At 43.0% G+C, this 27,580-nt stretch overlaps 1 protein-coding gene across 1 annotated transcript in view; it reads left to right on the top strand.

The window, feature by feature from the left end:
* SLC4A9 (solute carrier family 4 member 9) overlaps positions 1 to 27,580 on the top strand; it is a 1,068,229-nt gene that overhangs the window by 945,151 nt on the left and 95,498 nt on the right. The window contains 2 exon segments of the mRNA XM_082254102.1: positions 13,627 to 13,800; positions 20,714 to 20,860. Coding sequence (XP_082110228.1) covers positions 13,627 to 13,800; positions 20,714 to 20,860 — 321 coding nt within the window.

Consider the following 27,580-nt stretch of genomic DNA (forward strand, 5'->3'; position numbering starts at 1 on the left):
ACAGAGTTTTAAAAACAGGGTGACTTTCAAGCATATTTCTGCTTTTACAACAATATTTCAAAAAATTCTCCAAACAATATACCACATGTTTAGTAATCATTTAATCTATGAGATTAAGCTCCAAACATTATTTCTATGTGCAATTCACCTGCTTCTACCACGACTACTGATTTAGATGGTCACTGATTTATGTGACCTATAGCGAATTTGATTTTGTGACTATATATTCACTGCGTGCTATAGTAAATACCTTTTCTGACTAAATGGTCGCAAGTGACTAAAATCCATTGAAAACTACTAAATTTAGTCGAGTGAAAAAGGGGGGGGGGGACAGATCTTTACCAGTGCTGCATCCTATTGATTTGTAAACTCACAAATTTTGCAAGACATAGTCCTGCTATGGTGGACTTTAATGACACTCACATGAGAGGGATAATGTATAAAAAAATATATCTTTAATTAAAATATATATAAAAAATCACAGTACACTCCCAAACATAAAGGGGCACCTATTAAAATCAAGACTTGGGTGATATTGTGTAAATATCACTGTGTACACCTGTATGTTTGCGACAGTAGATAACAAATATTATCTTGATTGCTGGTCAACGCGTTTCGCTGTATGCTTCCTCAGAACCAACGATTGGTGTGTCACAGTCTAGTAATCTTAAACAAATATATTGTCAATTTCATGGTGATCATATTATTGTAGAAGCTGTTAAAACAATTTCTATGAAATATTTCCACAATCATCACTTACATGCACAGATATGTCAGGGTGTTATATTCTCTGCGTTGTGAGAGACACAAGACTCTGGTCTGGAACAATGGATGTTTATTCAGTACTCACTGTACACTCCAACATGAATCTCAGGACAGGTATATATATCTCTTGTACTTCTATTATATATGCTCTAAAAATGGCTACTCTACCCTTTGACCCTTGCCATCACTCCTGGGTGGAGCCAGCCTTATGGTGACAGTACATGTGGAACCCTTCAAGTATAACACAGGGGTATATAATTCTCGTATACGCTTGGGGCGGGCACAGAGGGACCATCTACCCACGCTCATCTATTGCTAGAGTTACTGAAAATTTATTTGATATTCCCTTAGAAAAAATACATATATATTGACAGATTAAATATCCAGGTCGTATATTACATGTGTATATTAGTATATTGCAATATTTGTTGTTTTTACCTGGTATTTTCCTGCAAGTTGATGGAGTGAGGGCACTTCTAACTACATGCTTATCCTTCATATTACCTAAATTTAGGGAAGCTGAAATTAGTGCCATAGTATAATAGACTTTAGATAGTTCACATCCTAATCTGACCCCTGTACCTACCTTGGGGTTTTCCTTATTTAAGATTTTTTGTTGGACCACTTGTATGGGATATTTGTTGGACCACTTGTATTGGATATATATTTTTCTCATGGTAATAACAAGTAGTTACTTCAATGTATTTCGCAGTTATCTTCAATTTACTACTAAATTTACTACTTGAAGCACACATGTCTGCTCAAACGGGGGTCAAAAGATGCCCATAGTATCCCTGTGACAGTGGGCTCACCCACCAACTGAGTAAAGTGGTATTCTCCCCATCCCAAAAAATACTCAGATATTTATTTTATATAGAGGGGAAGGTAGAAGGGAAACTTCCTGAGTCCCAACATGCAGGCGTTGACTAAAAACTCTCATCTATGTGTTGTGAAACTGCTGCAATACTGGGGGAGATTGTACACACAATGGCATTATAAGCAGATATTATCTTTGACACCAAAATTTGTCTAGTAGGAATATCAGATTAAGCACAATATCAACCTGATAATTTAACAGCAAACACTTGACTAATTTTCCTAGCTTGAAAGCTGATTGCACAAAACTTCTATCCCAGTCCACTAATATTTGCCTTATGGAAAAACCAGTTCAATATTAATCTGAATTAGGAAAAAATTAGTATACTAACACAGAGCAAAAACATGGTAGGGGAATAGGGGGAAGTGGGGAAGGACCACCGATAAATCACTCAAAAATCCTTTGAGTGAAAGGATATGAGGATATGACACCAGTAATAAATTATACCATCAATTACCTAACGGCTGTAGCCGGTGAGCCAAGCAACTGGTAAACATGTAGAAAAAATAAAGAGAAAGGAGTTGCATGTATGGCTCAAACACTGGTAGATGGTTAAAAAATGTATACTTTATTGAAGCAGATAAAAATTAAACAATGTGCAAATAATTTCAGAGAGGCAAATGGACACAGGATAAAACACAGAACATAGGAGGTCCTCCTTAGATGACACAAGGCACCCCACTTTGGCTCCACCCACCACCCTGGTTGCCCCGGATTCTCAAAACAATGAATTACCCCTGTAGATGACCCCTGGAGCAATTCTTCCCGCCTTATGATCCTGGATCAGTGTAGAAGCTTGTAGAATCCCTAATTAGGATATATAGGGAGGCATGGTAAGCTAGTTACTTGATAACGGGGTGCATCAACTTGACGAGGGGCGGAATAGGGGGAGGGGGGAAATTGGAATTTCAACAAATAGTAAGTAGTTGAGAACGATGTTCCATCCACTAGATCAAAACTGTAGGCTATATTTCTCCACAGTGTCACTTTCTGGTTTCGGCATATATAATCACAAAGAGTTCCGGATAAATATCTAATATATTGCAGACAGTTCAGGGGATATTCACCAGTATAGTATATAGCAGGCAGGCTTACATGGCATCAGCAGAGTTGCATTTAGCAGACAGACTCACAATATATATGCAGCAGCACATATAGTACATGTAGCAAGCGGATAGATGAAAGTTCAAACTTTGTGTGATGCCTTCCTACTCTCCAAGCTCTGGAAGCAGTTCATTGGGAGGTATTATTCCACCAGTGTATATAAAATGTGTGTAGATGTGGACACTCTGTTCCTTAGTGAGCAGTGGAGAGGAGGCTTCACATTTGTTTAGTAGGTATATCAAAAGAGTGCAGAGTTGCAGTCAAGCTTAGCAAGCATATGACGAGCCTGAACAATTAGATAGTGGTATCCTGAACTTGCATGTATTGGTGGGGGATATTCACTAAGTCCTCTGTTGATTTCCAAGCATTTCGTATCCGGTCTTAGATATGAAGATATTGGCGTGTTTAGAGTGCCAGCCAGAGGAGCGGGAGATTGCCAGTGATTTGCTTGTGGGTGGAAGTCTCCGTAATCAGCCGCGAGGCTGCCGTGGTCTCGGTCACGGGGAATAGCGGTGGCGTGTATTTCCGGGTATGGTGGGTGGAGCCATTGTCATGAGGTCTTGGACGTGTGTGACGTCAACGCGTTTCGCGTGACGCAGCACGCTTCTTCAGGACGTAAGGAGCGTGATGCACATCAGTCCTTAAATACCGGACACTAAGTTTCCATTGGACCTTAGGTTAAGTAGATCCAGTGAATGTGCATTCACTAAAAGGGAGGACCTCTAGTGGACGGAAAGGAGCTCTACCGTACGAATATTCACAAAATTAACCGTACAATAGTTATCAGTATAAATACATATATAGAACATGGCATATAACTTGATAGTGACATCGGTATATGACAATAGGAAGGTGCGGAATGGGGAGAAGGAAGTACACGCACATGAGACATTTGTAAATGACCAAATTCTTTAGGATCGGCCTATCATAGCTGTGGCCCTTATATAAAACAACATATTATAGCGGTATAATTAGAGCTACATTTAGGTGGTATCTATTATTGGCACTCTGGAAAAACGGAATCAAGAAGACAGATGGTCTTCATAAGGGGGCAGAGTCCTAGGTTTTTAGCTCAGAAATATAGGCTGTTCACTATAGGTAACAAGAGGGTAAATATTTATTACCGGATATCTATATAGAGTCGAGCATTTACTTTCTTTTTAGCCCGTACAATTATATTAACACAAGGAGCAGTCTCTATATATCTCCCCATGAATTATCTACCTGAAGAATCTTAAGGGAGTTTTTGGAGTATCTAGATGGGAAAAAGAGAGAGAGACATATAGAGAGATATAGGAGAATATAAAGGTACATCTCAACTCTGTAAGAGGTAATCATACAATAAAGTATATAGAGGGAATTTGTAATATAGTGGGGATGTTGATGTAAATAAAAGATTCCCATTCTAGAAACCGTATATCACATCATTATTTTTTATAATATCAGTGTATATATTAAGCAGAGAATAATTAGTTATTATCATTAAAATTGTGTCTTTTGGGGGTATAGGGCCTCTTCTATATTCACAAGCTATTAGGTACATTCTTCTGACATATCTTATAGATATACTACTTAGTGAATTAATATAGTAGTGTGTTATTATATATGTTGTAGAGGGGTCCTAAAATTTAATGTGGTATACGGTGTCAGGGATGTAAATCTATCTCTCTCTCTCTCTCTCTCTCTCTCTCTCTCTGGCTGTTTCGAAAAATGAGGTCCTTTCATCTTAATAAGGAAGAAATCAGGGCATATAGATTAAAACCTGTGTAGTGTAGGTAATTATATTTGAGGTGTATACATTAACATAAAGGGTAATAATCCAGGATGTCATTTTCCACATGGATAGGAAGCATAGTATGCAGACATTAATCTGTCACTGTTCCAGGAAGACCCGTAGGCTCAGTTCAGTGGAACCAGGGTCCCAAGTCTGAATATCCAGGCCTTTTCCCTCTGGAGAAGGACTCTATCGAAATCCCCACGTCTAAGTGGGAGATCAAGGGCAAAAAAGCCCTTCACCTTTTACCTTTGGTATTGTTGTTATGTTTTTCTTGAAAATGGAGTGCCAGAGGTGTTTCTTCTTTGAGTCGTATGCTCTTTAAATGTTCGCCAATCCTGATCCTAAGCTGTCTCTTTGTTTTTCCGATATAAAGCTTTTTACACGGGCATTCGATGGAGTAAAGGACTTTAGATGTTCCACAATTTATGAATCGTTTAATGGGGAAATTTTTAGAGCCATCTGCATTGGAGAAGGTGTCAGTTTTCTCAACATATTTGCATATGCCACAGTGGCCACAGGGAAACATCCCTTTAAGTGGAGGGAGATCAGTAAGCCATGTATGTCTAACTTTTCTTTTAAACTCTGAGTGAACTAAGTAGTCATTCAGATTATTAGCTCTTTTGGCCACCATGAGTGGCCGAGGTCCAACAATTTCTCCTATTTTATTGGCCCTTTGTAGGATATGCCAATGACTTTCAAGAATTTTTTTAACGTTTTGCCATTGGGCCCCAAATTTTGTAATTAGTCTAGGAAAATTTTGGGATTCAGGTTTTGGGGTAGATTGGGGACTTAGGATTTCCTGTTGAGTGCGTTTGCCTGCTAATTTCTTGGCCCTTCTGAGCGTTCTATGAGAATAGCCCCTCTCCCTAAACCTCATATATAGCTGTGCGGCTTCCTTTTGGTATTCCTTCGGGTCAGAGCAATTTCTCTTAACCCTAATAAATTGTCCAACAGGAATGCCACGTTTCAGGGGTTCGGGATGGTAGCTGTCGGCCCGTAACAAGGTATTCGCGGCCGTTTCCTTTCTGTGGGTGGAGGTGGATAGACGACCTTGGTCAATTTTGATCTTTAGGTCCAAGAATGAAATTTGGGAAGTATCCGCTGTATAGGTGAGTCTGATGTTTCTAGTATTTGTATTAAGTTCTAAAATAAATTTATCTAGGTCACACATTGAGCCTGTCCAGAGTACCAATATGTCGTCGATGTATCTCAGCCATGTCTTAGCATGGCTGAGGTACATCAAGGAAGCATATATGGTCTCTTCTTCTCATAGCCCTAAGTGGAGGCAGGCATAGGAGGGGGCCCATGGGGCACCCATTGCAGTCCCACGTATCTGTTGGAAGTTATTTCCAAGGAATTGGAAAAAGTTATTATTTAGGGCAAATTCAAGAATTTCAATCAAAAACTAATTTTGTGCTCCGTAGGACAGATATTTTTTCTCCAGAAAGTGGTGTACGGCCAATATCCCCCATTCATTTGGTATCGATGTGTACAATGATTCCACATCGATACCAACCAGAATTGAGCCATTCGGGACCTCTAAATCTTTAATTTTGTGGAGGACGTCTCCCGTGTCCCTGACATAGGAGGGTAAATCAATCACCAGATCTTTAATGAAAGAGTCCAAATACCTACCCAACCTTTCCAGAGGTCCTCCTACTGCCGATACAATTGGACGACAAGGGGGAATTAAAAAATCCTTGTGTAGTTTAGGGAGAATATAGAAGGTGGGTAGATTAAAATCATAAGTCTCTAAGTAGTTTTTTTCTTTCTTGGTGATCAGATTGGCCTCCAATGCCTGGGACAGTTTTAGATGGATTTCTGCAGCGAGGTGTGGGAAGGGGTTGCTATCAAGTTTTTTATATGTGCTACTGTCTGAGAGTAGCCGGGAAATTTTGGCCTCGTAGCTAGTCTCGGAAAGGAGCACAACATTGCCCCCTTTGTCACTTCTTTTAATGACTATTCCCTCAGCTGTTTCTAGTTCTTCTAACGCTTCCCTTTCCGGACGGGAGAGATTATCTGAATTCGGAAGACACCACTCTAATTTGGAGAGGTCTTCCTCTACCAACATCAGAAAGGTGCTCAGCCATTTATTGCTCGCAAATTTAGGCATTACCGTCGATTTAATTTGAAGCTTACATTTTCTACGTGGTAGATCAGAAATTGTTTCCCCGTCTGTGGGGTCATCCATCCCCTCTTCAAAAAGTGATTCAAGGATCTCGAGTGCCTCCTTATCACATGGATCCAATGGTTCAGGGGTTAGCTCCCCTGTAATTTGGTTATTGTGATGTAATGAGGCCAGGTATACCTTTCGAAGGAACAAACATAAATCTTTGTACACTTCGAAGTGATCCATTTTAGAAGTAGGGGAGAAGGATAATCCCTTTTGTAGGAGTGAAATATGTGAGTCATTGTGTTGAAAGTCAGAGAGATTCACAACTTTACAGTCAGTCAGATTTATTTTAGTACTTGACAGGGCACCATCTACCTCTGATTCTATTGTCTTTGAGTTTTCTGTGAACGCGTCCTGACTTCCCTTTGGGGACCTGTGTTTGTACCGCCTCCTCCCCTTCCGCCTCTTTTTCCCTTTGTAGTATTTGTTTTGAGGATTCCCTTCGGCGGAGGGGGAGATTCCTCCTCCTCCATGGAATCTTGTCCTAAAAAAAGGGACTGATCTATCATCTTCATCTTCGCTCCCTGATTGACCGGAGCGAGGATGTGATCCGGCTCTATTAGAATTATTTCTACGCATCGACCGACTCCTCCTATTCCTCCCATTTAAGTAAAAAATCTCCCCCTTAGTCCAGTCACCTAGGCCCCTTTCCTCGACTGATCGTTAAATTTGTTGAAGTCTTCAAGATTTTTAAGGGGTTCTAGTTTCTCCTTTGTATCCTTAATCTCTTCCTCTAAGGTCATAAGTTGGAGTTTCTCTTCTTCTACTATTAATCTCATGATCTCAATACCGTGTGAAATGCATTGAGCCTTCCATTTTTCCAGGAACCTCTCGGTGTGGAGATGTGCGGCGGGGACTACTCTCTCCCTGAGTCCTCTGGGAATAATTCCCTGACTAATGTAGGACTCTAGGGAGAGTATGTCCCACTTTCTATTTAGGGAGCGTATTGTGAGACGCTTGTGTTCCCTAAATAGGGATTTCAAAGCGTCATCAGAATTCTCCTCTATATTTGGGTCTTTATTAAATGCCGCTCTAATCTCGTCATCGAGAGAGTGTCCTAGAACATATGCCATAATGAATTAAACAGGCTAAAGGAATTCAATGCTCGTATACAGGTATAGAGTAGTGAACAGTAGGAAGAGATCCAGGAAAGAAGAAGAGATCACCATAGGATGGGGAAAAGGGGAGGAAAGGAGGAAAGGGTAGGAAGAGAAAATGAAAAAGGGAGAGGAAATGGAGGGATGGGAAAGGTGGGGAGGGGGGTTATTGTGGGGGGGGAGGGGGGAGGGGGAGTAGTTAGGTCTATTAGAATATATGTAGGTTGCAAAGAGATGTTAACACCTGGATGATGGATATCAACCTAGATGTCCATACCGATCATATATATGAAATACAAGTAGACATAAATAAACATAGACAGTAATAGCATTAGAGCTCCTATTCCGTCCACTAATTGGTTAGATCACTATGTCCATAAGCCACCACAAATTAATATTCAGAGGTAAACAATGTTATACCAATATCAAACTTCAATCAAGTATAAAGGTGTCACTCAGTGGTCCAAGAGGAATTGATTCTTAATGAATCAAGACAGACTTATAGCAATAGCAAAAACATGGTAGGGGAATAGGGGGAAGTGGGGGAAGGACCACCGATAAATCACTCAAAAATCCTTTGAGTGAAAGGATATGAGGATATGACACCAGTAATAAATTATACCATCAATTACCTAACGGCTGTAGCCGGTGAGCCAAGCAACTGGTAAACATGTAGAAAAAATAAAGAGAAAGGAGTTGCATGTATGGCTCAAACACTGGTAGATGGTTAAAAAATGTATACTTTATTGAAGCAGATAAAAATTAAACAATGAGGCAAATGGACACAGGATAAAACACAGAACATAGGAGGTCCTCCTTAGATGACACAAGGCGCCCCACTTTGACTCCACCCACCACCCTGGTTGCCCCGGATTCTCAAAACAATGAATTACCCCTGTAGATGACCCCTGGAGCAATTCTTCCCACCTTATGATCCTGGATCAGTGTAGAAGCTTGTTGAATCCCTAATTAGGATATATAGGGAGGCATGGTAAGCTAGTTACTTGATAACGGGGTGCATCAACTTGACGAGGGGCGGGATAGGGGGAGGGGGGAAATTGGAATTTCAACAAATAGTAAGTAGTTGAGAACGATGTTCCATCCACTAGATCAAAACTGTAGGCTATATTTCTCCACGGTGTCACTTTCTGGTTTCAGCATATATAATCACAAAGAGTTCCGGATAAATATCTAATATATTGCAGACAGTTCAGGGGATATTCACCAGTATAGTATATAGCAGGCAGGCTTACATGGCATCAGCAGCGTTGCATATAGCAGACAGACTCACGACATATATGCAGCAGCACATATAGTACATGTAAAGTCCAGAGAAGGGCAACAAAAATAATTAGGGGAATGGAGGACTTTAGCTATGAGGAAAGACCAGAAGCACTGAAACTATTCTCTCTGGAGAAGAGACGATTGAGGGGGGATATGATGTCAATGTACAAATACTGTACTGGCGACCCTAGCATAAGGAACAAACTATTCAGAGAAAGGAGATACAATAAGACACGTGGCCACTCACTAAAACTTGAGGAAAGGCGGTTTAACCTTAAAGTGCGTAAGGGGTTCTTCACTGTAAGAGCGGTAAGGATGTGGAATTCTCTTCCACAAGCAGTCGTATCAGCAGGGAGCATTGATAGTTTCAAAAAACTATTAGATGGACACCTTAAAGACCACAACATATAGGGGTATACAATGTACGGTTAAAAGCAAACACACACACACATCATAGGTTGAACTGGATGGACTGATGTCTTTTTTTCAACCTCACTAACTATGTAACTATGTAGCAAGCGGATAGATGAAAGTTCAAACTTTGTGTGATGCCTTCCTACTCTCCAAGCTCTGGAAGCAGTTCATTGTAAGGTATTATTCCACCAGTGTATATAAAATGTGTGTAGATGTGGACCCTCTGTTCCTTAGTGAGCAGTGGAGAGGAGGCTTCACATTTGTTTAGTAGGTATATCAAAAGAGTGCAGAGTTGCAGTCAAGCTTAGCAAGCATATGACGAGCCTGAACAATTAGATAGTGGTATCCTGAACTCACATGACTTGGTGGGGGATATTCACTAAGTCCTCCGTTGATTTCCAAGCATTTCGTATCCGGTCTTAGATATGAAGATATTGGCGTGGTTAGAGTGCCAGCCAGAGGAGCGGGAGATTGCCAGTGATTTGCTTGTGGGTGGAAGTCTCCGTAATCAGCCGCGAGACTGCCGTGGTCTCTGTCATGGGGAATAGCGGTGGCGTGTATTTCCGGGTATGGTGGGTGGAGCCGTTGTCATGAGGTCTTGGACGCGTGTGACGTCAACGCGTTTCGCGTGACGCAGCACGCTTCTTCAGGACGTAAGGAGCTTGATGCACGTCAGTCCCTAAATACCGGACACTAAGTGTCCATTGGACCTTAGGTTAAGTAGATCCGGTGAATGTGCATTCACTAAAAGGGGGACCTCTAGTGGACGGAAAGGAGCTCTACCGTACAAATATTCACAAATTTAACCGTACAATAGTTATCAGTATAAATACATATATAGAACATGGCATATAACTTGATAGTGACATTGGTATATGACAATAGGAAGGTGCGGAAAGGGGAGAAGGAAGTACACGCACATGAGACATTTGTAAATGACCAAATTCTTTAGGATCGGCCTATCATAGCTGTGGCCCTTATATTATATAAAATAACATATTATAGCGGTATAATTAGAGCTACATTTAAGTGGTATCTATTATTGGCACTCTGGAAAAAAGGAATCAAGAAGACAGATGGTCTTCATAAGGGGGCAGAGTCCTAGGTTTTTAGCTCAGAAATATAGGCTGTTCACTATAGGTAACAAGAGGGTAAATATTTATTACCGGATATCTATATAGAGTCGAGCATTTACTTTCTCTTTAGCCCGTACAATTATATTAACACAAGGAGCAGTCTCTATATATCTCCCCATGAACTATCTACCTGAAGAATCTTAGGGGAGTTTTTGGGGTATCCAGATGGGAAAAAGAGAGAGAGACATATAGAGAGATATAGGAGAATATAAAGGTACATCTCAACTCTGTAAGAGGTAATCATACAATAAAGTATATAGAGGGAATTTGTAATATAGTGGGGATGTTGATGTAAATAAAAGATTCCCATTCTAGAAACCGTATATCACATCATTATTTTTGATAATATCAGTGTATATATTAAGCAGAGAATAATTAGTTATTATCATTAAAATGGTGTCTTTTGGGGGTATAGGGCCTCTTCTATATTCACAAGCTATTAGGTACATTCTTCTGACATATCTTATAGATATACTACTTAGTGAATTAATATAGTAGTGTGTTATTATATATGTTGTAGAGGGGTCCTAAAATTTGATGTGGTATACGGTGTCAGGGATGTAAATCTATATATATCTCTCTCTCTCTCTGACTGTTTCGAAAAATGAGGTCCTTTCATCTTAATAAGGAAGAAATCAGGGCATATAGATTAAAACCTGTGTAGTGTAGGTAAAGTGGGGTGCCTTGTGTCATCTAAGGAGGACCTCCTATGTTCTGTGTTTTATCCTGTGTCCATTTGCCTCTCTGAAATTATTTGCACATTGTTTAATTTTTATCTGCTTCAATAAAGTATAAATTTTTAACCATCTACCAGTGTTTGAGCCATACATGCAACTCCTTTCTCTTTATTTTTTATTTTTTTTTTAACACAGAGGCTGCCCTAATAAATCCATGAAGATATGGCATGACCTTGGCTCCAGGCATTTCTTAGTAAAGTATAGGAGTATTTAAAAGTGTTAAAGTGCTATCGCTGCCCTCTGTCTCCCCCTGTCCCAGGGTGACCCTGAGTCCTCTGGCCCATCTTTGCTGGCATGCAGCTATCACTGCCAGGTCTAAAATTATTTTGTTTGTCTAGTAGACCAGCACACATATTGCCCTCTGATGTACGCTAGTGCACCTGCAACATGGGCTCCCTTAGTTGGCCCTTGGGCCCAGGCGACATATATGGACCTTCGGTTTATCCCCCTAGGTTGCCCAGTGGATATTTAGTACTTATTAAAGTCACCCAATCAGACTTTCCCATTCCATGCCTTTTTGATATGTTTAGTATGCTATACCACTGCGTGGGCAAGCAGTTGTCAAGTTGTTATGTTCATTACAATACAAATTATTGTAATGTAAGTATAAGCGCACTAAATATTTTAAATATTGAAATATTTATTTGCATGTCAGACATTCAGTTCTTTAATACATCTGTAGCACCCTCCTAGGTAGGTGCTAGTAGGTAAACTATTGTTTGATCCATCTGCTTATCAGGGGAGCCTGTTCAATATTTCTGCCTGTTGCATGTGTCCATGTGTGATTCACTTGGTCTGAGGGAGTGTCCCCACTGTGTCCAATAGGGGAGCCTGTTGGACAGTGGAGGAAACATGGCCAGTGACACACAGGCTTTTGTAACTAGCCCAGTGGGTTGGCACAAGCAGTGGTGCATCTATATGTTATAAAAGCCAAGGGCACATGTGACAGGGTGTCTTTGCACGGGAAGCCAGGTCCCAGGAGGAGGGTAACGGCTGTCTCTCCTCCTGTCAGTGTGGAAGGTGGTCACAGGCATTCGGCCTAGTGGACCAGAAGTGTGGTGCTGAGCCAGGAGATCCGTTGGATGCTGACCAGTGAAGCTGAGGGCAGAGCGACCTAGGGAAAAACAGTGTCCGTGAGTACCAGGAAGCTTGCCAGGGGTCTGCCCAGGAAGGGGACCACTCCCGTGGAGAGTCAGTGGACAGGGGCTAGCACACACAGCAAGTGAGAAACGGGTGCCAAGTTGAGACCCTAAAGAGTAACTTTAACAGGAGCCTATTAATCTATCTTTACTTCTGTGGCAAAGTGAAGCAGCGGCCTTGCCGCATACACTACAGTGAGTTGTCCTCAAGATTTGTGCATAGTTCATAGTTGGAGTTTCCCACTCATCCCTTCTCCCATCCCAGTTCAAAATAAAACACAAAATCCAACTCACCTGGACTGTTCATTGTCTAAGCAAAGCGTTAAAGTGATAATTTTCTACAGACTGTTGCTATGGGTAACCCAGGGGAATCCAATCTCAGCAGCTCCCTAGGGGGCAGTGCTACACATCTTTACTATATACTATATAGATCCTTTTATTAGTTCCATAATATTATTACTACACCGTGATAATTATGTAAGCTAGGAGTTAACATTGCTGCATTTCTGGTATGATTGTTGTATTGTCACATCCCTGTATTTAAGCTACTGCTTAACTTCTATTTTGGAGCCAAGGATTTCACTTCAGTGTATGTCCACTTTCACAGTTTTGGGGTAAAGGAGGAAGAGGGGGGGGGGGATATGTTTGTAATTTTTATTTGCTTTTAAAATAACTAGCTGATACAATACTTTTTTGTCAAATTCTGTTTAAAAACTTTAATTATCCACCATTTCTACATTTCATTATGTACTGTATTGCTCTATTTACCAGCCATGCCTATTTTTTCATTCATTCATATTAGCCAGAAAAAAGAGCTACTCTGCATTTACAGTACATTTTGTATTGATATAAACATTTTGGTCTAAATTATATTATCTTGATTCCCCTTTGTATGAACATTTGGTTCATTAACAGTGCACTGAGCTCAATCTGTTGCAGGTGAGGTAATTTTTATAAAACATTTTCTGCAAATAAATAATTAAATTCAAAGTGTAGTTTAGGCCTTACAGTTGCAAACCCAACCAGGTATGTTGCTAATTTCTTCATATATAGGCAGAAATATTATCCTAAATTGTTTTATTGCAATATTAATATTTTTGCTTCTATCTGTTTTATTTTACAGTTCATGGAACGGTTGAAATTATTGTTTGTTACACCTAAGCATCAGCCAGACCTAATTTACCTTCGTCATGTTCCTCTGCGGAAAGTTCATCTATTCACCCTAATTCAAATATCTTGTTTGATCATTTTATGGATATTAAAGTCAACAGCTGCTGCAATTATTTTTCCACTAATGGTAACAAATTTACTAAATTTATTTGGACTGGTTGTTGAACTTGTACATTGTCAGGGTCCGGACTGGCGGCAGGTGATGGCACTGGAGGTGGATCCTCTGTGTCAGTGAGGGATTGGCGTGGACCGTACCAGGGGACCGGTTCTAAGTTACTACCGGTTTTCACCAGAGCCCGCCGCAAGGCGGGATGGACTTGCTGCGGCGGTAGCAACCAGGTCGTATCCTCCGGTAACGGCTCAACCTCAAAGACAGCTGATTCAGGCGCGGTACAGAAGGACAAGGCAAAGGCAAGATCAGACGGAGCAAAGGGTCAAGGCAGGCGGCAAGGTTCGTAGTCAGGGGCAACAGCAGAAGGTCAGATACACAGGCAGGGAACGATACACCAAAAGCTTTCTCAAGGTACCAAAGGCAACAAGATCCGGCAAGGACAGGAAGGGGAAGTGGGTTTTTATTGAATTTGGGCTGATTGGACCAGGCACCAATTAGTGGTGCACTGGCCCTTTAAATTTACATGCTGCGGCGCGCGCGTGCCGAGAGGAGGAAGGAACCCAGCGTGCACCGGGAGCAGAGAGGACCCGGCGGGTGAGTTCCACTAATGCGGGGGAACAGCGCTCATGGTCGGGGACGCCGACCGGAGCGCTGCAGCCCGCAGGACGCCTTGAGTGCTCCGGGGAAGCCACGGAACCTGGAGCACTCGGCGTTACAGTACCCCCCCCTTAGGTCTCCCCCTCTTTTTGGAGCCCAGGTACCTGTGGATGAGGTCCTTGTCAAGGATATTGGACTCGGGCTCCCACGACCTCTCCTCAGGACCACAATTCTCCCAGTCAACCAAAAAAAACTTTTTACCTCTGACGACCTTGGAGGCGAGGATCTCTTTTACTGAGAAGACGTCAGAGGACCCAGAGACAGGAGCAGGAACGATAACCTTGGGGGAAAATCGGTTAAGAATGAGGGGTTTGAGGAGGGATACATGAAAGGAGTTGTGAATACGGAGAGAAGGAGGAAGATGGAGTTTGTAAGAGACAGCATTAATTTGGCTTTTGATTTTAAAAGGCCCAAGATAACGTGGACCCAGTTTGTAGCTGGGGACCCGAAACCGGATGTATTTGGCAGAGAGCCACACTCTGTCCCCAGGAGAAAAGACAGGAGGAGTTCTTCTTTTCCTATCTGCATGTCTCTTCATGCGAGAAGAGGCGAGGGTGAGCGACTTTTGAGTCTCTTTCCAGATGGAGGAGAAGTCCAGGGTCAAGTCATCAACGGCAGGAACTCCAGAAGAAGTGGGAATGGGGAGGGGGGGGAAGCGGGTGATGGCCGTACACCACAAAAAACGGGGATTTGGTGGATGACTCAGAGTCTCTAAAGTTGTAAGAAAATTCGGCCCAGGGCAACAAGTCGACCCAATCATCCTGACGGGAGGAGACGAAATGTCGCAGGTAGTCACCAAGGATCTGGTTAACCCTCTCCACTTGTCCATTGGACTGAGGGTGGTAGGCAGAGGAGAAGTTCAATTTGATCTTCAATTGGGTGCAGAGAGCTCTCCAAAACTTTGAGATAAACTGAACGCCTCTATCGGAGACGATGTGTGTTGGAAGACCATGGAGACGAAAAATGTGTAAAAAGAATTGCTTTGCCAGCTGTGGCGCAGAAGGGAGGCCAGGGAGCGGAATAAAATGTGCCATTTTAGAGAACCTGTCGACAACCACCCATATGACTGTGTTGCCATGGGATACAGGAAGATCCGTGACAAAGTCCATTGCTATGTGGGACCAAGGCTGTTCAGGCACTGGCAGAGGGAGAAGAAGACCTGCAGGCTTCTGGCGGGGAGTTTTATCACGTGCGCAGACAGTACAGGCCCGAACGAACTCCGTCACATCTTTCTCAAAGGAAGGCCACCAATAGTGTCTGGCAATTAGTTGAGTCGTCTTTTTAATTCCAGCATGACCCGCCAGGTGAGAGGAGTGACCCCATTTGAGAGTCCGCAGGCGAAGACGTGGAGGAACAAATGTTTTCCCTGGAGGAACTGGTACCAGTGAAGCAGGGGCAGTTGAAATTAGACACTCAGGAGGAATGATGTGTTGAGGAACGGTTTCATCCTCAGAGGCATCGGTGGAGCGTGATAGGGCATCCGCCCTAATGTTTTTATTAGCAGGACGAAAATGGATTTGGAAGGTGAATCGGGCAAAGAACAATGACCACCTGGCCTGGCGTGGATTAAGGCGCTGGGCAGACTGAAGGTACGAGAGATTTTTGTGGTCAGTATAGATGGTGATCGGGTGAGGGGATCCTTCCAGAAGGTGTCTCCATTCTTCCAGTGCCAATTTAATGGCTAGAAGTTCACGATCTCCGATGGCGTAGTTCTTTTCAGGGGGAGAAAAAGTTTTTGAGAAGAAACCGCAGGTGACGTTCTTCCCTTTAGCAGATTTTTGAAGAAGAACCGCTCCGGCTCCAACAGAGGAGGCATCTACCTCCAGGAAGAATGGTTTCAGCGGATCAGGTCTATTCAAGACTGGAGCGGAGGCGAAGGCGGCTTTAAGACGAGTAAAGGCTTCTTCAGCTTGGAGAGGCCAGGATTTCGGATTCGCATCTTTCTTGGTTAGGGCCACAATAGGCGACACGATAGTGGAGAAATGGGGAACAAACTGACGGTAATAATTGGCGAATCCCAGGAAGCGCTGAATAGAGCGAAGGCCTGAGGGGCGTGGCCAATCCAAGACTGCAGAGAGTTTGTCAGGGTCCATTTGAAGACCCTGTCCAGAAACTAGGTATCCCAGAAACGGCAGACAGCTACGTTCAAAAAGTCATTTTTCCATTTTGGTGTACAGATGGTTGACACGAAGGCGCTGGAGCACTTGACGAACATGGCGACGGTGTTCCTCCAGGGTGGAGGAGAAGATTAGAATGTCGTCGAGATAGACCACTACACAAGTATACAACATGTCCCCGAAGATCTCGTTGACAAAGTCTTGAAAGACTGCAGGAGCGTTGCACAGGCCGAACGGCATGACGAGATACTCAAAGTGGCCATCTCTGGTATTAAAAGCGGTTTTCCACTCATCTCCCTCACGGATTCTGATGAGATTATAAGCGCCCCTGTGGTCAAGCTTGTTGAAGACCCTTGCTCCGCGCAGACGGTCAAAGAGTTCCGAGATGAGAGGCAAAGGGTAGCGATTTTTTACCGTGATTTTGTTAAGACCGCGGTAGTCAATACATGGGTGTAGTGACCCATCCTTTTTGGCAACAAAGAAAAATCCTGCTCCGGCAGGAGAAGAGGATTTCCTGATAAAACCTTTCTTAAGGTTCTCCTGAACGTATTCTGACATGGCCTTGGTTTCAGGGATGGAAAGAGGGTAAATCCTGCCACGGGGTAGCGTGGTACCAGGAAGCAAATCAATGGGACAATCATAGGGTCTATGTGGTGGTAAGACCTCCGCCTGCTTCTTGCAAAAGACGTCAGAGAAGTCCAGATAAGCCTTAGGAAGACCGAGCAATGGTGAGGAAACGGAGACTTGTCTAGTAGGTACCGACTTGAGGCAATGAGTGTGGCAGGTAGGCCCCCATGATTTAATGTCCCCAGAGGTCCAGTCGAGGGTAGGAGAGTGGCGCTGGAGCCAGGGCAGGCCAAGAAGGACGTCAGAGGTGCAGTTCGGTAGAACAAAAAATTCAATGGTCTCTTGGTGGAGGACTCCTATGGTCATGAGCACAGGTTCTGTGCGATAACGCGCGGTACAGTTTAGATTCTCACCGTTAACTGTAGAAATGAAGAAAGGCTTGACGAGACGGATCACAGGAATGTTAAAGCGGTTTATGAAGGAGGCTCTAATGAAGTTTCCTGCAGAACCAGAGTCCAAGAAGGCCTGTGCAGGGAAGAAGACTTTAGCGGTAGAAGAAATCCGTACTGGAACCATCAAACGTGGAGAGGAAGACTCTACACCCAGTGACGCCTCTCCTACGTTCACTAGGTGCGAGCGTTTCCCTGACGCTGTGGACGAACTGGACAGTCCTTTAAGAAATGTTCGGAACTCCCACAATATAAACATAAATTCTCATTCCTCCGGCGAGACCTTTCTTGCTGGGTCAGGCGAGCCCGATCCACTTGCATGGCCTCCTCGGCGGGAGGCGCAGCAACCGGTTGCAATGGTTGCTGGAAGAGAGGTGCCAGGCGTGGATAACGCCTGTTGCGAACAAGATTCTTTTCTTGGCGAAGTTCCTGGCGTCTTTCAAGGAAGCGCATATCTATGCTAGTAGCCAACTGGATGAGTTCCGTCAGGGAGTCAGGTATTTCTCGTGCGGCTAGAGCATCCTTGATATGGCTGGATAAACCTTTTTTAAAAGTTGCGCAGAGGGCGTCGTTGTTCCAAGACAGTTCGGAGGCCAGTGTGCGAAATTGTATAGCATATTCGCCTACTGTAGCGTCTCCTTGGACGAGGTTTAGCAAGGCCGTTTCTGCTGACGAGGCACGGGCAGGTTCCTCGAAGACACTGCGGACTTCAGAGACGAAAGACTGGACGGAGGCAGTGGCAGGATCATTGCGGTCCCAAAGTGGCGTGGCCCAGGCCAAGGCCTTCCCAGACAATAAGCTGACCATGAAGGCCACCTTAGATCGTTCCGTAGGAAACTGGTCGGCCAACATCTCCAGGTGTAGGGAACATTGGGACAAGAATCCCCGGCACATCTTAGAATCCCCATCAAACTTGTCCGGGAGAGACAAACGGATTCTAGCGGAGGTGGCGGCCACAGGCTGCGGAGGTGGAGCGGAAGCAGAAGCAGAAGCAGGCAGCTGCTGCGGTGCGGGAAGAAGCTGTTGCAGCATGGCGGTCAACTGTGCCAGTTGTTGTCCTTGTTGGGCAATCTGCTGGGACTGCTGGGCAACCACGGTAGTGAGGTCAGCGAGACTAGGCAGGGGCACATCAGCGGGATCCATGGCCGGATCTACTGTCAGGGTCCGGACTGGCGGCAGGTGATGGCACTGGAGGTGGATCCTCGGTGTCAGTGAGGGATTGGCGTGGACCGTACCAGGGGACCGGTTCTAAGTTACTACCGGTTTTCACCAGAGCCCGCCGCAAGGCGGGATGGACTTGCTGCGGCGGTAGCAACCAGGTCGTATCCTCCGGTAACGGCTCAACCTCAAAGACAGCTGATTCAGGAGCGGTACAGAAGGACAAGGCAAAAGCAAGATCAGACGGAGCAAAGGGTCAAGGCAGGCGGCAAGGTTCGTAGTCAGGGGCAACAGCAGAAGGTCAGATACACAGGCAGGGAACGATACACCAAAAGCTTTCTCAAGGTACCAAAGGCAACAAGATCCGGCAAGGACAGGAAGGGGAAGTGGGTTTTTATTGAATTTGGGCTGATTGGACCAGGCACCAATTAGTGGTGCACTGGCCCTTTAAATTTACATGCTGCGGCGCGCGCGCGCCCTAGGGAGCGGGGCCGCGCGCGCCGAGAGGAGGAAGGAACCCGGCGTGCGCCGGGAGCAGAGAGGACCCGGCGGGTGAGTTCCACTAATGCGGGGGAACAGCGCTCATGGTCGGGGACGCCGACCGGAGCGCTGCAGCCCGCAGGACGCCTTGAGTGCTCCGGGGAAGCCACGGAACCCGGAGCACTCGGCGTTACATACATGTTACATAGTGATGGCCGAAAGAAGCAAAGTTCAGTTTAATGGACGATCATCAAACAATTGAAAAAAAGTGCAATCCCAAAACATAACACCCAAGCCCCTCTGATGTCTATGGGAGCTGAATGTAGTTGCTTTTTCTTGTCTTTTTCAAGTTTATTTGCAAGATTGTGGTAAAAAAGGACATGGGTAGCTGGGCACTGGCGTAGGTGCCTGTTCCATTGCAAAAAAAACAAATGTTCATTGAGGAATACACAATTCCTTTAAACATTATGCTTGGGAGATGCCTTAAACCTGCACATGAAGTGGAAAGCCTGTAGGATGGTCTCCAGAATAATTGACTTCTATATATATATTGCAGCTAAATTAAATTTCCTTCCCTGCAGTCTTCTGTTTGTAAAAATGTCTGGGGAATATTAGGTGATGTCACTGACCAGCCAACATGTTCATGACCATACAGTATATGGTTAATTATGTCAGCCAGCATCACCAGCCAGTTTGTTGACATTCAGCAGCTAGCTGGAAAGGTGTAATTTGTGGAAAAATGTTTGTCAACACAGATCATTGTGTTTATGTCAGAGGGTTCCCACCAAAAAATCATATCAATAGGTCAAGTATGGACCATTTTTTTTTTTTTGCATCTGATTCCATAATAGACTTCCCATAAGGGCCTGGTATAGAAGAGGGGGGCATTTTTTGCACATGGTCAACTTCAAAATACAGACTCATATCCCGGCATGCAGTCTGGGTGGCCAGCAGGGGGAAGGCAGCAAGCATGTGCCCCATCCTCCTGACCCACACCAGGCCACATGCTTTGAAGATGAAAAAACAATCAAACAAAAACAGTATGCACTCCCCCCCCCAAAAAAAAAACATCCACACCAGACCCTTTATACATGTCAGGACAAGGGCCTCATTCCCAGATCCTTGACCTGTTGGTTGTGGGGGTCTGCAGGGGGCCTAATTGAATCTTAAAGCCTCCTTTAATATAAGAGGACCTTGAGATATCCAGCTCCTATATATTGATTAGGAGTACATAGTACCCCTGGTTGCAAATTCACTAAAAATATTGACAAAGTAAATAAGCACACACACCTTTGAAAAAAGCTGTCAAGTCAAATGGGAAGTTTCTTGGATTTCTGTTAGGATCAATCTGTATTTTTCTGTGCTTGCAGTGTTTTGTAGAGACATATTTGAGGAAATGTGCATGTATAGCAGAGAATAAGTTTTCTTTTTTGTCTGGACATGCATTTTCATAATTTACAATTTTCATCTAAATTCTTTATCTTTTTGCTTTTTTTTCAGCTTCTGGCCCTTGCGGTTATACGGAAGGCAATGGAATGCATTTTTTCATTACATGATCTAAGTTGGCTGGATGACATATTGCCACAAGAGTTTGTTAGTGAAGAAGGGCAAAAGTCAGAAGAAATAGATTCAACTGACAGTGAAGATGTAAGATAAAATCTTTTTACTGACTTGTGGTTTTAACTCACAGCAATAGGTATGCTTTCTTTACCCATAGTACTTCAGCCATACCTCCCAACTTTTTGGGGAATGAGGGGCACCTATTAACAAAAGTATGTAGGCATGGGACACAACCCTGTCACACCCCCTTAAAGGAGAATTGTACAAAAAAATGATTGGTTAAACCTACAAGTGCTTTTTTTAACTACTTTTATTCCTTTATACTGACTTTTGGAATTAACAAAAGGAGCAATTTAGATAATAGGTGTAGGACATTTTGATTGATAAATAGTGCATTTTATATACAACTACTGTATATAAATCAGAACAAAATGAGGGACAAATGAGGAGGAAAGAGGGGCAGAGGGAGTTTGTTCCAAATAAGGGACAGTCCTTCAAAATCAGGGACAGTTGGAAGCTATGCTTCAGCTCTGAAATGTTTTTACTACTTGAAAAAAAATAATTCCAAAGTACAGAGTGCACTTGTCTTGTCTGTGTGAAGAAGGTTTGATAGAAGAAAAAAAATAGGTAAAGAGGAACCTGAACTATGTCACTTATTCTATTACATCTTCTTTAAGAATAAAGACAGATCCATTTCTATGTATGGTACATTACAATATTACAAAGTTACATAGTTACGGGGGGAGTCAATCAGTAAGAGAAAGGAATAGAGTGGCTCACTTCTCCAATAATAACTCCAAGCTAGAGTCGTTAACACCTTAATTAGGTGAAGCTGCCAGAGTTAAAACGTCAACTACATGCTATAGTGAATAAGGGTTTGGAGTTAACCAATTTACGGTTGCGATAAAAGGAAATTCCTCTATTCTGAATCAGTATTACACAGCAATGTCTTCTATTATGGTTACATTTATTTTTTATGTATAGTTATGTATCTTATGTGTTTTAACCTTTAGATTTAATAATAGACTACACTGCTGTCTAATTATCAATTTTCATAATTTATTCATCCTAAACTTTTAGGCATGTCTAATTGTATTCAGCACATTGGTATAGTGGTTTATGCTCATGGACAAAGACTGCTAGGTCATGAGTTTGAGTCCCAACCATGCTTACACCCTGTGTGTTATTATTTTTTTGCCACATAGTAATACATTGGCTGCATCACATAAAATTGCATGTAAATGGCCACGTATATTCAAGAAACAGACACGCATATGTGCCGGTTGCAATTAGGCATTTGACAAGTTTCAGTATTTACAGCGGTCTAAAATTTAAGGAGGTGATGGCATACTTGGAATTTTAACCCATGCTCTCAGTGTTTATAGATAGGAGCACTAACCATTAAACCATTGAACTGAGCTCAATTACCTTTGGAATATTTAGTCCCATGCTTCAATAGTTAGCCACTTCCATACAGGGCAGTTACACCCCCTTCCCGCCAAGGCCATTTTTCAGCTTTTAACATTGTTGCATTTTGAATGACAATTGTGCGGTCATGCAAGACTGTACCTACACCAAATTTATGTCATTTTTTTTCACACAAATAGAGCTTTCTTTTGGTGGTATTTGATCACCGCAAGGTTTTTTCTTTTTTGCTAAACAAATAAAAAAAGACCGAAAAGTTTGATAAAAAAAATTAAATTTTGGTTTGTTATAAAATTTTGTGAATAAATATGTTTTTTCTTGCACTGATGAGGCCGCACCAGCAGGCACTGATGAGGAGGCACTGATGGGGTGGCACTAATGAGACACTAATATGCAGCACTGATGGGCACTGATAGGCGGCACTGATATGTGGCACTGATAGGTAGCATTGATGGGCAATGTTAGGGGGCACTGATGGACAATGATGGGCACTGGAGGGTGGCACTGATGGATGGCAATGATGGGCACTGGTGGGTGGCACTGATAGATGGAATTGATGGGCAGCACTGATGAGGAGGGCACTAACAGAGTCCCTGAGCACTGATTGGCATCCCAGGTGGCATGGGTGGGCATCTCTGGTGGTCATAAGTGGGCAATCCCTGGTGGCTCTAGTGGCATCCTGCAAGGGTCTGCACTGGTAATCAATGCTCTGATTACCAGCACAGACCCCCCCCCCCCCGTCAGGCGCGAACTGAGGAAAGCCGATCAATGGCCCTTCCTATTTACTATGTGACCAGCTGTGATTGGACACAGCTGATCACATGGTAAAGAGTCTACGTCATAGGCTCTTTACCGGGATCGGAGATGCGGTGTGTCAGAGTGACCACTTTGCCGCTGTCATTTTACTATATTACAGTAGGGAAGTGACTAATTACAGAAATCTCAAAAATATATATAGTGCTCAAATGCATGATCATTGTAAACTTGACGCTAATTTGTAATGTAGTGTAATGTAATGTAAATCCATCGTCAATCACGACGCCCCTAAAAATTGGAAAAAAACAAAAAACGCTTTGCCTCTCCTGAGGCTCCCCGCCATCTGCCAATTTAGATCTTTGACAGCTCTTTTATAGGCAAGGGGTGGGGCCACCCATTTCCACCACCCAGTGATCCTGCCCCCTTTTGACGTCACCTAACTCCACATGATGTCAGACGGGGTGGTGCCACCGGGTGATGTAACCGGGTGGTCCTGCCCCTTGCCTGGAAAAGGGCTGTCAAAGATCCAAATTGGCAGACAGCGGGGAGCCTCAGGAGAGGCAAAGCATTTTTTGTGTTTTTTCTATTTTTCGAGTCCGTTGGGCGTCATGATTGATGATGGGTTTACATCGAGGGACACTATTTTGGAAATTTGATTTGGAATAAAGGACTTGTCCAAAACTGTATTCTGTGTTTTTTACTTTTTGAAACTTTTTGGGTGAATGGGTAGGGGTACGATGTACCTGATACCCATTCACATGGGGGGCAGGATCTGGGGGCTCCCTTGTTGAAGGGGGCTTCCAGATTCCACCTGCAGACCCCCACAACCACAGCCCAGGGTTGTTGGGAAGAGGCCCTTGTCCACATAAACATGGGGACAAGGTGCTTTGGGGGGCACCCTCCCCATGTTGAGGGCAAGCGGCCTGGTATGGTTCAGGGAGGGGGGGGTGCTCGCTCGCTGCCCCCCCCCCCCATCCTGGCCTGCCAGGCTGCATGCTCGGATAAGGGTCTGGTATGGATTTTGGGGGGGACCCTACGTCGTTTTTATTTTTGAATTTTGGCGTGGGGTTCCCCTTAAAATCCGAGGGCTGAAAACCTGAAAAAGTTTGAATATGAGAGACAGTCAGACACTTGAATTGGTACAAAATGTATAACTTTATTTTTTTTTTAAAAATAAAAATTTGTAAAAAAAAATAAATATAAAATTAAAAGTGCTTGAGGTAATCAGGCTGATCAGGGGAAGGACCAACCCCATATTGTCACTCCAAGGCCTGAAAGTGGTGGACGGCCCACCGCAGCATCTCCTTCATTTCCTTCAGCGATGGATCCGTCGCCACCGTGGAGAAAAAGAGAGAAGATAATTACCTGGAGACAAAATGCATCAACAAAGGATTCACAAAACCACCACATCTAAAACCAGGCACTGTAGCATATTTGCCTTATTTAACATACATTCTTGCTCAGACATGATAGATTGATGGTCTACATAGTCAGATTCAAAAGGTTAATTCTAAAAAATGTTTAGGGCACATGTAAGGTGAATTCCTTGGCCAACAAGATGAAATTGTTACATGCAATCTCCATGGATATATCTATGTTGGGAATGCTGTCCAATTCAATCCACACAGGATCAGAGTTTGCTATTGACCTAATGGTTTGATTAATCAGGTGTGATGGAAGAGAGGAGTCCCAGCTCCTAGGAGGAAGCTGAGGTGTGGTCTCTCATCTCTTAGCATTGAAGCCTGAAGATGGTAGAAATGACAGTGGAGGAAGCGCTTTGTTTGGCCTAAAAGATAAATACTCACTAGTTTCTCCAGTTTTAGCAAATATTCTCCCAAATGTGAAACAACTTTAAAGGGCCATAAGCATAGACAATAAGCTGTCCGCGGGAAATGGTTCTAAAGGTTCAACAAGATGACTTCTGACTTTATTAACTGTTCACCAAAAACAATGTAAAAGACCTGCCATGTAAACCTCAACAGGTTAAGAGAAACCAACATTTGTAACAATGGTATGTGTTGTGTCCAATTGCTAGATAGGCTACATGTGCACATATCTCTCTCTCTATCAAAAACTATATTTACATTGAGATCTCTCTCTCTCCCGCTATCTATATATTTAAACAGAGACATTGGAGAGACTCACCACTCTCAGTCTGGAGCTGGGCCCGTGAAAGGGGTTGGTCCTTCGCCTGATCAACCCTCGTTTCTTCCGGAGAATCTGTGTGAAGAGAGATCAAAAAGAAGAAAACTAAGTTTAGCCATGTAAAAGAAATACCCACAACCACTCTGTTTAGAGAAATTATGAATAACCCAAGCGCTTTAGGAGATGACGAGCTTAATGATATGCTGCTACTTAAACTAAATAAACTGAAAGAAAACAAGATCCTCTGCCAGGGAAAAGCAAAAAATCAGTAGCGCAATAGTGGTGACACCCTCCTGCCACACTTTAAGCACTCAGTGCCTAATAAATAAACGAAAGGATCACAGAATATCCTTACTAATCCTTGGTATGTTATATAAATAATAAATATTAAATAGTGTAGCGCAGTCTGTTCATAATATGTTATTGGAATTCAATCATTGGGTAAAACCACTTTGAACCAATAATGATAAATATATTAAAACATATCTAAAAGGAGATAGTTCATATAAGAGGTGATAATAGACGGGAGAAATGAAAAAGTCCACTTGTGATCTGGTGAAATGACAACAGGTGTGACTTCGGTGCTCAAATTCCCTCCACCAAGCAATATCTGCCTCTCACCTCCAGAACATGACCCTGCAGGGTCAAAAAGCATAAATAATCTCCACGGTAACCAACACTTGTTATTCCGATACAGGCAGGACCAAGCCTCCAGCACTTGTCAGCACAGATAAGGATATCACTGCAGCAAGTACAACTCACACTCGATTCCAAGTTATCCCAAGATACATAAATGAAAAGAAGGGGGAAATCTAGTGCTCTCTGTTGCAATAATGAAACCTTTATTCACTCGAAATATATTGCACTTACATTGTATCAAACCTTGACAGGCATAGTAATTGCAGAGCGTGCAGCGTGCTGGATGGTGCCTGGTTCCTTCCTGGTTAACAGCCGTAGGACCGATTGACCAATCCCCCGTACGCCTTACGTCAGGTGGGCGTAGACTTCTTCAGCGGGGATGGTGATAGGTCGAAGGTCCGGCTTTTTGTATTATCCCTAAGCTCCGCCCACTATGTCACGTCCGGCGTTTCACCATCGCCATGGAGACAGAACGTCTCCTAAGACAGAGATAGAAGGGCGGGCTAAAGTCATGATCTTTAAACGGCCGTGTTTACAATTGCGTTTGTTACTATGGAGACGTACACATGTCTCGGAAACCGGCCGGAGAATCACTTATTACGGCAGACTAATATCATGTGTCTTTCTTTACAGGAAGAACCATTTGAAAACTGCTTGAAGTTTTTTAATATTATTAAAAAACAAACTTGTACTCAATCACTGATTTAAACTGTTTTGGTCTTATAGGTCGCACGGCTATATTAACAACCAGACACCAGGTGGCAGCACTCTGCTCACTTGCATAGGGAACAATATTAAATACAATAATTTACATAAAACACATTATGACCACATAAAAACATGTAAAACTGTACATTAACCCAATAAAATAGTATAAAATATACTAAAACAGTATTAAAAAGTATTAATACTAAAAAAGAGAATTAATATTAAAAAAGAAAAAATTACCATAAAACTATCTGTCTGAAATGAAGCAATTCAGATCAAAGTCGACGTTCAATCCTAGGGGCGTTAAAACCTTAGCCTCGTAAATCCAAAAGGATTCACGACGACTTAATTGTCTGATGAAATTGCCGCCCCTCCAATGGTAACTCACTTTTTCAATCCCCCAGAATTTTAAGGTGCTTGGATTTTTATGGTGGTAATTTTTAAAGTGCCTAGATACACTGTGAGTAATAAGCCCCTTCCGTATATTATTGACATGTTCCCCAACACGTACGTGTAGAGCTCGTGAAGTACATCCAATGTATTGTAACCCACAGTCACACTTTAACATGTAAACCACACCTTGTGTGGCACGTTATTAGATTTTTAATTTTATAGCTTTTTTGTGTGACTGTGGATACAAATTCCTTAAGTTTTTTGATATTTTTCCTGCAACTTTTGCAAGTAGCACACTTCCCGAACGCATAAAAGCCTGCCAGGAAGGGAAATATACCATTGTTCTTCACTTGGGGTGGGTCAACTACTCCCGGGGCCACTTTGTCTCTGAGGGATGGAGCTTTCCTGTAAACAAATTTGGGCTGTTCTGATAAGACAGGGCCCAATACCCTATCCTCTCTCAGAATGGCCCAGTGTTTACGGATGATTTTTTTGACTTTTTTATGTTGGATATTGTAATCTAAGACCATTCGGAATTGCGTATCCACTTCTCTAGATCTGGAATTATCCAAAAGATGGTCCCGACTGTTTTTAACCCATTCAAGCTCATTTTTCACATCCTTTTTATCGTATCCCTTTTCTAAAAATCTTCCTGTTAAAACATCCGATTGTGTAATAAAATCCTCCTCAGTGGTACAGTTATGCCTTAAACGTGTAAACTGTCCACGAGGGATGTTACAC

The sequence above is a fragment of the Pelophylax lessonae genome (assembly GCF_965119305.1).
Source record: "Pelophylax lessonae genome assembly, chromosome: 4".
NCBI classification, from domain to species: Eukaryota; Metazoa; Chordata; class Amphibia; order Anura; family Ranidae; genus Pelophylax; species Pelophylax lessonae.